The 15,140-nt window shown below is 29.2% G+C and overlaps 1 protein-coding gene across 1 annotated transcript; it reads left to right on the forward strand.

The window, feature by feature from the left end:
- The first annotated feature begins 2,236 nt into the window (after nucleotides 1-2,236).
- LOC121244056 lies at nucleotides 2,237-3,348 on the forward strand. Its single transcript, XM_041142099.1, has one exon. The coding sequence runs from the start codon at nucleotides 2,466-2,468 to the stop codon at nucleotides 3,090-3,092; it is 627 nt and encodes a 208-aa protein (XP_040998033.1). The 5' UTR covers nucleotides 2,237-2,465; the 3' UTR covers nucleotides 3,093-3,348.
- Nucleotides 3,349-15,140: the final 11,792 nt, after the last annotated feature.

The following is a 15,140-nucleotide window of genomic DNA, read 5'->3' on the forward strand; positions in this document are numbered from 1 at the left end:
TTCCGTGTATATATATATAGAGATATTGCTAAACTATATAAAATTTGTGTCGTATATGATTGATTCTATTTTTTACTTTACTTTACTTTTTATTTTATCGTTGGTAACAAACTTCGTTCATATAGTTCTTTAAAGTTTTAAACAGTAAAAGTAACTTATAAAAAATATCACATTAACATTATATATTAATAGATAAAATTGAAGGCCAAAAATACCGTTGCTTCTGTTTATTATTTATGTCAAAATGGCAGAACACAGAATCTGCCCCTCCTTTAATGGAATGCATATAAAATGCAGTAAGTAGGGCATGGGGAATACCGAATATGAATACTCAAGAAAGTCGTTGAGGGCAGAGGGAATACGATGAGACGTGAGGACATGGGGCTTTGCTGGCTGTAAGGAATTCAGGAATCCAGGCCAGTTCAATCTTTGGTGTTCTAACCTGGTTTTCCACGTTCCTATATTTAACTCATGTCCCAATTTTGTACAACCTAAAACTGGTTTTTTAATTCCACCTACCTTTGGGTTCTGTCCTTTTGACATGTTGCACTTCCATAGTTACTTCTGGTTCAAGTTTTCGTACATCAAATATGACATTTGCACTCATAAAATAAGCAAGCGTGTGTATTTATTTTTTATTTTTTTTAAAAGAATGATTAAATACGTGATTTATATAAGAAAATTAAATTTTTAATAGTAAATTTTATTCTTTTTTAAAAAATATATATATAACGTTTACATAACTTATGATTATATCTAACATTACTTATTTTATAAAATTTATTTTATAAAATAGTATGGTTTGAATGTTACATATATTTTATAATAAAAAAACATTTTACAAACAAATATACCAAATCAAATCATATTAGTTACTAATTTTATTTTATAAGAACTCTGTATTAAATAAATATTAATTTTAGGCATAAAATATTAGTTTGGGCAAAAGGGGGCATGGCAATATTCAGTAGCCGTACACTGCTTAGAATAGTTATTTTTCTTATATTTTATGTTGATGAACATAACTTTTGGGGCAAGGCGTACGTGGCCACATATTATTGGCTTCACTGACAGAAACCAACTAAGAAATCATTTCAGGGAATCTTTTGATTTCGTGCTTATTAGTTTTTCTTCCTTTAAAAAACCTCTATTTGTTTATTAAGAGCAAGAATTAATAGATTAAAACAAAAGATTAATAAAAAGAGAGCAATAATTAATTATATATATATTGAAAAAAATAAAAGTCGTCCACTCACTAGGCTAGTTGAAGAAGTCATAAAAATATAAAACATCTTCATAAATTTATAGCGTTTAATATCCTTTTTATTAGAATTATTCTTTTTATTATGTCCACAAAATGGGGAATGTATTACTTTCTTATCAATTCAATTACATTATTTCAATGAATTGATCCTTTTTATTTCAATTCAAGTACATTAACTTATGTAACTACAACCACAAAAAAAAAAAAAAAAATAATAATAATAAAAATAAACTCACAAAATAACGTAATTTTATATTATATATTATATCTATTTTATAATAAAAAGTAATTTTACAATTTAAAGTACTACATCAAACCACATTAGTTTATAAATTTAATTTTATGAAACTCTTTTGTGGTTGAAGTATTTATCTTAACTTATATTAATTTTAAGTTTCAATTTTGTAAAACCACTCCATGGATGAAACACTTTTTCTTAAACATTTTCCTCATGAAACGTCGCGTTTCAAGAAATAATATATTCTCAAGTTAGTATATAAAGCACACAATTTATTAGAGTTATGCATTCGAATACGGATTTGGATATTTAAAAATATTGGGATCTGCACCCAAATTTTTAAAACCGGGTGAATATCCCGTCCAGGTAAAACCGGTTACAACCTGAGCAAGTATCCAATTTTACTGATACTCAGATTGTAATTGGTATTTGGTTTCAACTCTACTTTTTTTTAACTCTAATTTTTGTACATGCATGTATAAAAGTGATGTCGTTTTGAAACAAAAATTCTATTTTAAATAAAATATTATGGGTAACTGGTTAAATAATTGAATTTAGGCGGATATCGTCAGAATTCTTGGATTTATGGATTTCGGATCGAACTGAAAAAAAAAAAAAAAAAAATTCAGTATGCATACCATCTACATAAGATAAGACTTATTTGTAAAATTAAAATTTTAAAATTTATTTTGGGATACGCATGGGATAGAAGTAGCAGTAGTCTTTCTTATTACGTCGATCGCGTCTTGGGGCCTATAAGATTTTCCCCGCCGCCCCCACAGAAAGCTGTGTCCCTTTCCACTCTTCTACGATCTCAAAGAAAAATCACAACCACCGACTCAATCTCAAAGGTAGAGCCCACAGAATTTGTGAATAGATCACAGCCGTCCATTAGGTAAGCTGTCATATTTTCCCAACCCGTCAAAAAAGCAAATATTTTAAGAAACAGCCGAAGAAGCTCGCATGAAGTGTCGTGGAAAGTGCGAACGCACACCTCCATACTTAATACAGCTCTATATAAACCCTCCGACACGCCCACGGAGTGATCGAGAAAATGCTCAAATGGCGAGCCTGAGGAGACTGAATAAGCTGGACCCCATGGGCAAGTCCTCCAAATCTGTTGTTAAGTGCAAGAAGCACCCAAAACACCGGCAGTCGCCGGGCGTTTGCTCACGTTGTCTGAACGAAAAACTATCTCAGCTCTCATCCAGTTCTGGTTCACGAAGAACCTCTTCCCCTTCTGGTTCCGGATCCTGTTCTTCTTCTCCTTCTTCGTTATCATCTTATTATTCTTCTTCTTCGGCTTCTTCTTGTTCTTCTCCTGTGCATTTGACCAACATGGAGGGAAAGATCATCAGTTCATTATCGTTTCTGTTGAATAGCAAGAATGGGCTCACTAAGAGCAGATCCTTGGTTTTCTTTCCAAGAGTGAACAGGCCGCGTGGGGATGATGACGATGATATGAGGAACTATAAGAAGAAAGGTGGGTTTTGGTCGAAGATTCTTCGTGCAACAAGTAAGAGGCAGACGGAGGAAACTTTGATGCACTCTAGGACCATGAGAGAGATCGTCATGACTACTGATGAATGATAGGATATTCTTCGAATACATCCATGGAGACCAGCTTCTTGCTTTGTTTGTCATATGCATTGCTTAATTTTTCTCTCTTCTTAAATGAGAACTGTATCTATTAGGTTTTACAGAAACAGAGAAGAAAAAGAGAGAGAGAGAGAGATCAATGAAATGAAGAGATATACGTACAATAATGCAGTAAGACAAGAAATATATTCAATTTTTTTATGTATACGATTATATTTGTGCAGTTCTATATATTGATTTTCAGGTTCAGAAAATTCGATCCAGATGATCATTTGGTTCTTTATTTTTAGATTTGTCTTACTTCATATAATTTTGTCTCTGTATATTTTTTATAAGACAATGATTCATCATAAGTATATATGTGAAAAGCCAAGAAAAATCAATGGTGGCATGAGTTGGCTCTAAGCTGATCTAATTTAATGGAAAATAATACACATACAATTATTTTCACAATTCAATTTTAAACAATGAGTATTTTATAAAAGAATTTATAAAACAAACATCGTTTTATATAAGAGAAATACTTTAGTTACAAAATAATTATATAAATAAAAATTCATAAATTAACGTGGTTTAATCGATATAATATATCAGATTGTAAAGATTGCATAAAGTCATATAAGTTTGTAAATTTATTTTTATGTGTGTGTGTTTTTTTTTTTTTTTGTGTTTATAACATTTATCTTTACATAAATATCCTCAATATCAACTTAAAACATAATCATATATAGTATTATAAAAATGATTGATATTCTTAATGCATGAATCTCCATATATATCCAAGAAAATTCAACATGAGGTTTAGAAATTACATGGCCAGTTCACGAGTTTTTCACAAATTCCATTTGACAAACACCAATGGAAAAGGGCTATACGTACGTGACAGTAGTAGTTGGTACGTAATAAAATCATCATGACATTAAATATTCCAAATTCCAGGCAATTTCCTACATGATGGGTTGTAAAGTTCAAATTGATAAGCTGGCATTACAAAATTGAAAATTCTTTTGACAGATACAAAAGTAAGAACTATACCCGACCACGAAGTGTGTATATATATAAAAATTCTTACAACTCCCCGAGTGGATCGATTCAAAGTACTCGATCCGTCAGTACTTAATTAATACAGATACTAGAGCTAGCTGGTTGTTTACGTAATAGAAAAATGAGGTAAGAGTACTATAATATATATATATATATATATATATATATATATATATTATATATATATTAAAGTTTCGGATCACCTTTTGAAAATTCTTTTGACAGATAAGCTGGCATTATTATTATTATTATTATTATTATTATTTATATATGGGTTATATATTTATTTATTTTTTTTTAAAGAGATTTCATATTTACGCACTTTACGAATTCAAACAATATATAATTTCTCATTATATATATATTCCCTTAATTAATTGTGAACACAAAAGAAAAATAAAGAAATATAAAACATACCTATTATTATCATGTGTTCATTTAATTAATTCAATCTACAGAAGTACCTAATGTTTGTTGATTCAATATGATCAATGTGAAGTATTTTAATAAATATCCTTTTAATTAAGAATGATTGGTTTGATAGGTAAATTGATCATAACACTGCGTATTTATACTAAAAAAGAATGTTATTCGTTTTCAGTGAAACATAGATTAATATCTTTATTCAAGAAAACACTATTTCATATCATATAAATTAATATAAAATTAACGTGCGTTTATCATGTGGTATGTACGTTAATTATGTGTAATTAACATAAAATATCATATAAATATATAAATTAACGTGCCTTTATCATGTGATATGTATATTAGATTGTAAAATTATTTTTATTATAAAATAAATATAACGTAAAGAATGTTTTACCCGTTACATTCTCATATGACCTTTACTCCCCTTTTTAGAGGTGTCTCATAACCTATCAACCTTTGAATCTTTCTTTTAAAATATAAAGAAAATAAAGGATATTTTAAGAATGATAAAAATGTCACATTTTATATAATCAAATAAAAGTGAAGGAAAATGATATTATGTTGCTTGACTTTGCTTCTTTTTTTTTTTCAATTTTATTTATTTGCTTAATGGTTAAGAAAGTGACTATTAAGTCTCGTTTAATTACACATACGAGATGAAATGATATTAAAGTTGAAAATTGAATAAAATATTGTTAGGATATAATTTTTTAATACTATTTTTGTTTTGAGATTTGAAAAAGTTGAATTCTTTATTGTATTTTGTGTTGGAGTTTGGAAAGGTTGTAATGTTTAGATGAGATGAAATTAGATGATTTGTGTAACCAAACATGGCCTTAGGGGATGCTTAGGGAATGGGATAAGATGAAAATTTTGTAAATAATAGTAAAATAGTTTGTGAATAGTAATGAGATATTTTGAGTTAAGTATTTATTTTATTTTGGGTAAAGAGAGAAAATTTTAAATAAAAAATATTATAAATTTAAAATATTATTAGAATATAATTTTTTAACATTATTTTTGTTTTGAGTTTTAAAAAATTTGAATTATTTTTTGTTTGAAAATTTGAAAAAGTTGTAATGATTAGTTTGAAAATGTTGTAACGATTATTAGGGAATGCAAGAAGGCCCATTTGAAAAAAATACAATTTACACTAAGGGCAAACCCAACTGTTAAAACTGGGCGGCATAATAGGATCACATAAAATTAAAATATGAATATGATAAATATAGCATTAAAATTTCGAGAAGAAATTCTACATACAATCATAAAGTGCGTAAACGCCGTGTAATTAGGGGTGAAAACCGACGTCGTTGGCGTAGTTTTTGGACAAAACCGATGCCGATCGACGTTTGGAAAAATGGGAGAGGCACTGACCGTAATTGGTCGATGGGGAGGAGGACACCGATCGAGGCGGTTCTTGGTCTGCGTCGATTCTCTGGTGATTCTACTGAGAGAATAATAAGAGAGACTGAGAGAGAGAGAGTTGCATAGAGGAGAGAGAGAGAGTTACAGAGGAGAGATAGAAAAAGAGAGTTGCAGAGATCGAATTCGAGAAGAAGAAGACTCATCTCTAAAGGATGCCGTTCTATTTAAGTTTAAGTGGAACGGCGTCGTTTCAGACTTATTATTTTTTTCTTACGTCCTTAATAAAACGACGTCGTTTCCATTATTTGTTGTAATACTTATTAACTAAAATGACGCGATAAGGGTATATTAAAAAAAATTATTATATCGGTCGGTTCAACGGTCTGGTCCACCTTTGAACCGAGACCGAACTACTGAACGTTGGTTTCTTGAAATTTCCACTGCATGCCGACCGATTCTCCACCGGTTCTGGCAGGTTCCTGACGCGGCCGGTCAGTTCGCGTCGGTGGCAGCCAATGGCATCAGTTTCTGTACAGCCCTACGCATAATCGTTTTAAAAAAGAGCGGGGTCCACTATTAAAAAATTAATTTTTTTATGTAGATTCTATATTTTATTCATTTTTTTTAAAATGATTACGCGATAGTTACACAATTCACAATTATAAATATATTTTCTCAATTTCGAGATGTCGTCCATTTTATCATTAATCCATTAGAATTAACATTAACCAAATGGGCCTTCTTGGGTTGGCTTCTTGCTCGTTGCTATTTGCAAAACAATCTGTTCCAATCTTACTATAAAAGTATCAATGGTCTCAGCCCAACATGGCCCTTCGCCTGTAAACAGTGATAGACATTGGGTAACCCAATAAAAATTAAAAAGAAATGAAAGAACATATTTATTTTTTACCTTCAAATTATTATTATTAATAATTTTCATCCTAAATTATCAAGTTTGACATTCTAAAGTTTTGATTAAAATTTGTCCATTACGATTATACCATGTGTTATATTTTCCATCAATTTAAATTAACACTAAATTCCGACAGATCGTATGAATTCAAATAATAACCATAATTTAAAGATATAAAATGTAGTTTTTCCAAAAATACATTTTCTTTAAAAAAATAAAAAAGCAAGGGTTAATCATTGCATACTTAATTTTATAAGTATATGTAAAGCACACCCAAAAAACAAGTGAGTCACAAAGAGGCTACACTTTAGAAGAAATTTGTTTAATTTATCTAGTTATTTCTTACGAAAATGATTATTTTATGCCAAAATTAGTTTTTTTGTCGTAAATAATTATTCTCATCGCAAATAATCTATCATAAATACTCATTTTTTTCTTGTAATGACGTATGTATAGTACAAAAATAGAACCAATAATACAGAGACCCTAGCCCATTTCTGAGATGACAAGGATGATAATATAATATTTACAAAAATATTAGAACATCAACTATATATAGGAACATGAGCTTGCTGTTTATTATTATTATTATTATTATTCCGATCCATAAGTGGCTTTGGGCCTCCTCCAATTATGCCCTGTGTTAAACTTTCTTATTAAATAAATAAATAAGTTTCCTCAAGAGGTCAGTTTCAGTATATACAAGACACAGGAAACACTTTGGAAATTAAGTTTGATGCTGAATTTCATCTGAAAAGGAAACTAACCAACCCCACTTCCCATGTCCTAATCTCAAACCCCACAAAAAGAAACCATGTTTCCTTCCATTTGTGTTTTGAACACTCTTTTTGAGAATTTTTCTTTCTTTGCCTTTGTTTATGGATCTTTCGGAGTTAGGTGAGTTAGGTTTTTATTGCCTACTATTAGTCAAAATATCATAATGTCTCGTGTTTAATATTAAATATATAGATGCTATCCACTTCAATGGAGACGATTATTGTAGCACATGAAAACTTTCCACAACTCCTAGGGGTTGGCTCAAGAGTAAAGGCCTTGGTCTTGGACTCTTTGTGGTATCCTTCCTCTAAGGCGTAAGGTTCAAATCCTTTTTAGGATAAATAATCTCTAAGAGTAATCGGATTGAGGAGTTTTTTTGTTGAATTATTCGAAGTACACTTGCGAAAAATCCCTTACAGAGAGATCTGTGTACTACTGAGATAGTCAGAACGCTGTTCTCAGACACTTGATACCAATAAAAAAAATATAAAAACTTTCCACGATAATTCACTTGAAGAAAGTAAATATTTTAGCTAGCATTTTGATTATGTTAGTTGTAATAATGATGATCATGTCTAATGACTCAATTTACCACCAACAATCTCTTGCTTGCATAGGGTTGACAAGCATTTTGTCTGAACAAGAATCCTAGCCACACTCATGATGGTAGCAAATAAATGAGTTAATCCAACTTTCTAAGTTGGCCTCATTGCTTAGTTATTTAGGGCAGCTTAATAAGAGCGGTCCGTGTTTTATTTATTTTGTTAATGGGATGACTGGTTGGTTTCAAAAACTAATGCCTTCCACTCAAGTGGTTCTGATTTTCTTTTTCTTTTAATTTGTTATTTCCCTCCAATTGATATCTTTTAAAAGTCTTAAAGATAAATAATAGTTGTAGTCTTAAGGTATGCAAGTCTCGCATATTTTCTTTAAAAAAAAGTAAGTAAATCTAGAACTCACATAAAAAAATTATTTATTAATGGTAGGTCCCACTTTTTTTAAGGCAGAGTACTCGGACCTTACATATTTTAAAATTATATCTAACATTACTCATTCTTAAAATATTCTACCATATAGCTTTATTTGATTCTAATCACTAGTACTGTTGTTTTTTTATTTTTATTTATTTTTGAAGGGGTTTTTTATTTTTTATTTATAAAGAAGGTTGGGGTATATATAGAAAGTCCGTCCCCAAATCATGTCCTAAATTAACGAGAGGGGAGAACAAATATTATCAAACTGTAAGATTATTAATTAAATTGATTTTGTCACATCAAATAATGAGAACTTCCACAAATATATATATATATATATATATATATATAAAATTAAAAGTTGTAAACATTACACTTGTTATAACTTCCACTAACATAAACTTATCATACAGCCCATTTAGAAACTCCATTATCTTTTCCTACCTTTCCATGAGATGATAGAAACAATAAGTGAAATGAACATCAATATATATTGCTCATTGTTTAAGTGAAAGCCTTATCTTTGTGGGACTAGTGTACATAAAATAGGAATGCTTGGTAACCAACATTCCTAATTAAAAATAAATAAATGAAAAGAAATGAAAGCCTTAATCAAATATATATTGATCATTATAAGCCTAATTACTTACTGTGACACACTACTTACTCTGAAATTCATTACATTTATAAAATGAGTCAAAATATCAGTATTTTTTATTGAAAAGTCTAATGTGATAGGCTTCTACATTAATAGTGTGCATGCTTGATGATTCAATAAAAAAAAAACTTAAGCTTTGTTTGGTTCATAAACTCATCTCAACTCATAATTACAATTTTTTCAAATTCTAACACAAAATATAATAAATAATTCAATTTTTTTAAATTTTAAAATAATAATGATATTAAATTTTAACACAGACTAACCATTATGAAAACATGAGAAAAATCTAGAGGTTGATGTTGTTGATCAAGTACTTATATATCGTGCGCATGCACTAAGTGAGTGTTGGACTTAAAAATTTCCAAGTCTTGTTGATTTCATGACTTTAGTGGCTGATTTGGAACCAAAACCCTTGGCCTTTTCTCATTTGTTTAAATCGTTGTCAATACCAACTATTCCACCAAGATAACAGTGTCAACCACATTGATGCATGTCCTTCGCATCAAGGGCGTAAAGAGCAATAGTACTGAAATTGTCGTTCCCGCAGCCCATATTTGGCTTCAAAATTACCATTCAAAGTATTACATAAATTAGTATAAAAAGTATTTATATTTATTTTTTTTAAATATTATTAAGTCATGTATTAATAAAAAAAAAGAAAGGTTCGTAAGGTTCAGTGATCACTTGTGAAATTAATTAGCTTGTTTGACCTTAAGACCATATAAACTTAAAAGGGAGACAATAGGTGTAACTTCTGAGTTCTGAGTATTCTATAATGAGAACTGTCATAGATACAAAGAGATTACATAAAAGTAAATTCATAAACTGACGTGACTTCATTTGATGCATTAGATCTACTTTATATTAAAAGTAACTTTACAATCTGACGTACTGTATCAACTTACATCAATTTGTAGATTTACTTTTTGTGTAATTCTTTTATGACTAAAATATTTCTCTTCTATAAAACTCTTTACAAAGGAGATAGTCTCAAGATTTTTTATGCAAATTTGAACTTATTTTTTAGAAAAAGGACCCCAAATTAGCTTACACACTAATTGAATTGAAGAAGCAAATTCAAAAAAATAACATTATGAAAGGCTATTGTGTACATATATACAGTGGGAAATGAATTTTGTTGAGCATCAAAGCTCGGAATTGGTTTGTAATTAATTGCCACCCAACTTTCATATGGCATCAAAAGAAATATTAAATATTTGCTTTAATTCCATGAAGAAATGTTTAAACCAGATGAGAGCAGCATGCATGCAGACATGAGTTGATCTAAAAGCTAGCATGCCTGCCGACATTTCTTGCTAATTTTCCTGACGAAAGTCTCTGATCTTTGCAGCCCTTTCACATGTGATAGTAAATGTGGTTTTGATTTATTTAGCTTCGACATGAACTGCATCTGTATACGATTTTGTGCAGCAAATGCATGTGCCAACTCGTGCTTCTGATCTTAGTCTTTGATGGGAATCATTTCCCCTAAGAATTAAGAGCAGATCGCCAAGTGTAAAAGGATAAAGGGTCCCTGATCCACTGCCACATAATCATGCCATTAATCCTCTACACAAAAGGATTGGGTATGCATGACATAAACAAGACTCGTAATAATTTGGATTTGAAATAATTTGAATTTTCTAGAGTTTTTGTTGGGATTTTTAAAACTTAGGTAGAGAGAAAAATAATAAATATCTAAAATATATCTCAAAATATTGGAATTGCAGTGTAAAATATAACTTATAACTTTAGAACTTCTACCTTATAACTTAAGTAATAAGTTTTACTATTAAAAAATTATTTACTGTTTGGTAACTATATGTTTACTTTTAAACATATTATATTCGTTTGAAAACAAATTAAAAAAATACTTTCTGAGATCAAAATGATGAATATTTGATTTTTTAAAGATTATGATTATTTTCTTAAAAATTTGAAAATTACATGGATATTTTCAGCTATTGGCAATCTTTTTAAATTTAAACATACTTTTTAACTTATTTGACATTAAAAATTATTTTAATATATAACACTCAAATAACATAATTTTTTTATTAAAGTGCTTTTAGGGCTATTTAAGTATTTTTATGACTCCTAATGCAACCCCAAATAAGTCTTTAGAATGATGATATATACAGTTTTAAAATATACAAATTTTACACACTCTCTTTAAAAAAATAAAGTCCACCATAAGAAAGTTGGTTTTTCACGTTGGTCTAAACACAAGATTTATATGTTGAGATTTATGTGTTTATCTATCTTTCGTTTTGAATTTTAAAATTCGAATAGCAATTTTAGAAAATCTGAATCTCCGAAAAAGCGGTGTCCATTGAAAATAATAAAAGTTTAAAAACAATCTATTTGGTGTTTCTATTTTCAAAAATATGATCGACTTCATGAACAAGTACTTAAATATATATATATATATATATATATATATATATATATATATATATATATATATATATATAAGAAGAAGAAGAAGAGCGAGATAAATGTGGGTGGTGAGGGGATTGAAAGTTTGAAACAGCATTGTTGAAAGGAGGATTTGGAATTAGTTTGCAATCTGTTACTAACGGTAATAGATTATATAAAAATAAATTTATAAATTAACGTAATTTTTTAAAATCTATTAGATCTATTTTATAATAAAATATATTTACAAATTATATTATTCTTGGGTCATCTTTTATTTTATTTTTAAAAAAAATCCTGAAGTTTGATGTACAATAGTCATACTATGATAATGAGGTATTTTTGTATTGATCGACTTGTAGATAGCATAACTCTGCGTTACTCTTATCTCTTTCATGATATCGTGTATACTGGTTTGAGAGTCAAGTACTACTCTCAAAAATTCGAAGCTCGCGCGCATGGGTCGAAAAATTCAGAGTTCGTAGGCGTGTGGCCCTCACGCGCCACTAAGGAGCCCTATGCCACTGTAACGCGCGACTACTCTAGAACTAGCGACTCTAGGTCTCTCGAGATCAACTGTCAGTTTTCCCTCCAGCAGTCTTTTTGTACACTATTTTTCTCCTTTTTTATAGTGTTTTCATAATTTAGTTTATTTTATGCTATGTCTTTATTTTCAAGAAAACAAAAAACCAAAAATGTAGTGCCTTTGAGTTTGGACTAAGGTCCGAAGGATGTTGTCCCCCCCCTCCGCTTAGGTGGTGATGATGGGGTTGGTTTTTCTTCATATTCCGATTAGTCAGGTATGAAGTTTTGTTACTTGGTTATTACAACTACTATCGTGGACAGAGTTGTGGTATCTCTTAGACTTCGATCTTTAGAGATTTATTATCTAGACTAGACTATATCAATTATGAAAATGTATTGAAAAATTACTAACGTTTGTAATTAATTTATTTTTTAAGTTAACTTTATATATACTGAATGGAATGAGATCTGTTGTTAAAAAAAAAAAGGATGGGTGGGAGAGAGTCAAGTACTACTTTTAAGGCTCAAATTTAATTTATTTCCATCTTTTTCTTCTCTCTTTCAAACTTCCCTCAACTCTTCGTACTCAAAATTCCCAGGGCAGTAAGGCGTCCATATTCAGCCATGTGCGTCGACTTTATTGCAAGTATCGGTAATTAATGGTGAGAGTCGAGACACATTAATGTACGTACGACATATCAATATCCATCGAGTTTGAAATTTCACTATCACACCTAAACAATTAAATAACTGATCCCATATTATCCATTTAAAATAATTTATTTATTTTAATAAAGATGTTAAATATATTATATATATATATATACACATTTAGTTTTTTTGTTGCAATCTAATCCCAAATGCAACAAAAAAAATTAAAGATTTAAAATTTTGGTTATAAAAATTCTTAGAAAGTAAAAATTATAACATATTAAAAAATTTAATGCATGCAATCTCTTTGTAATCTTCTTGGATTTCTCTATAATATTTTTCTTTGTTGTTATATTTTATATAATTTTCTACGCAGGAGTTTTCTACTTTTTTTTTAGATCTCTAATTTATCTTCACATTTTACTTTTTAATTATGAGAATTAGGATAATGAATAGATTTTATTTTTTTTTGGTATCTCGAGTCATTTTTATAACACCTTTATATTATATATAGTACAATAAAATATTAAGAAAATAAATAAAAAAATTTAATGTTGCCAATACTAATTCATCCCTCCAAAAATAAACTCATGAATGCGCCACCGTCGCACCGATTATACATTTGACAACAATCAATAAAAATTATTATTTTTTCTATATTTTTTTGTTCAAATTTTATATTTTCTTTAATTGAAAGTGACTTTCTAATTATGCTTGTTAAATATTATGGTTGGAGTAAAAATAAAATATTTTTTGTTGCTCGTTGTCATATAGTTGTCATGTTTTGCAAGATTATATAAGAGAAATATATTGGTCTTGTAGATGACGTATTTCATACTACTAACTGCTTGGATGACCTGCAACAGATAAGAGGGCAGCACTGGTCGTCCAGGAGAGTTCTGATGTCTAAGTTAGAGAAATGTGATCTCAATATGAGTATATAACAAAAGTCTCTTATTTGTTACCTTTATGTATTATTTATAGAGGTATTGAGGACATAAATAGCAACTAGTTATGTTGTAATAAGTGGACGAGATAACCATCTTAATCTATCAGTGTTATCATATAACACTGTTAGAGCCGTGGGTTGCATGGGCTCTTAGACAGTGAGTCTCCCTAAACCCATATGCTAGACTTGTCCTCTAGTCATGGGCTTTTATCAAAGGACCTAAATATCCCTTATTCATACCTATAGTTAGAGAATTTAGTCATTGACATAATGAAATCAGTCAAAAACTTTCAAAATATTTTGATTAGATTCAGGGAGATATAATAATAATAATCTTTCAGTCAATGTTCATGAAGTATTTTTTTGAGTGGGAGTCCATGATCTCCACCCACACACCAACTCTTTGATATCGTGTTTTTATATTTATCTTTTCAAATGTTCTTTTCACCATCAATTCAAAACAGTTCCTGATGCAGAATTTCTGTATTTTTACTCCAATTATAACTTCATAATGTCTTGATTTAATTCACAATCATATATTTAAAATTTGAAGAAAATGAAAGGTGGAACTGAGGATAAAGATTCATGCCATTTTTGTAATTGATATTGTTATATATGATACCATTTTTGTAATTGATATTGTTATATATGTTACGTTAAATCATTTTGCATTATAAAAATATAAAAAATGTTATAATATGATGTAACACAATAAACTACGTTAATTTGTAGTATTATGTTTTATAATTTCTCTTTATAAATAAAATATTTCTCTAAAAATTATTATTATCTACGTAAATCTTATAAAGAGTTCCTCTCAGATGACCCTCTTGACGTGACACATGATTTATTATAAAAATAAACATACTCAAAACTAAAAGTAATTTTACATACAATCGTAAAGTGCGTAAACGTCACGTAATTTTTTTGAAAAATAGTGAGGTTCACAATTAAAAAATTAATTTTTTTCATTTGGATCTCATGTTTTATTCATTTTTTTCGAAATAATTACGTGGCGGTTGCACAATTTACGGTCGCAAATATATTTTCTCTAAAACTAAAGGGTGTTCAAAAACACAAAAAGGAAGATTAAAATTCTAGATTTTCTCTATCTTTTTGTGTTTGTATTTTTCTTAATAAACTATCTTAGCAATAAAGTTACAATAGGTAGTATTATTCTTTATTTTATAAATAACATCGGATTGAAAAGAATTTAAATTAGAACCGATTGAAGCATTTAATGTGATGATATGCATTGAAATCTTGTGCACATGCTTGTCATTCCCCCCCTTTAATCAATGATACTCGTCTTGACTGTTCTATAGAT

The sequence above is a fragment of the Juglans microcarpa x Juglans regia genome, chromosome 8S, assembly GCF_004785595.1.
Source record: "Juglans microcarpa x Juglans regia isolate MS1-56 chromosome 8S, Jm3101_v1.0, whole genome shotgun sequence".
NCBI lineage: Eukaryota > Viridiplantae > Streptophyta > Magnoliopsida > Fagales > Juglandaceae > Juglans > Juglans microcarpa x Juglans regia.

Bases quoted from the DNA above. Each gene is read 5' to 3' on its own strand.
- LOC121244056 (XM_041142099.1), top strand. From the start codon at position 2,466: ATGAAGTGTCGTGGAAAGTGCGAACGCACACCTCCATACTTAATACAG.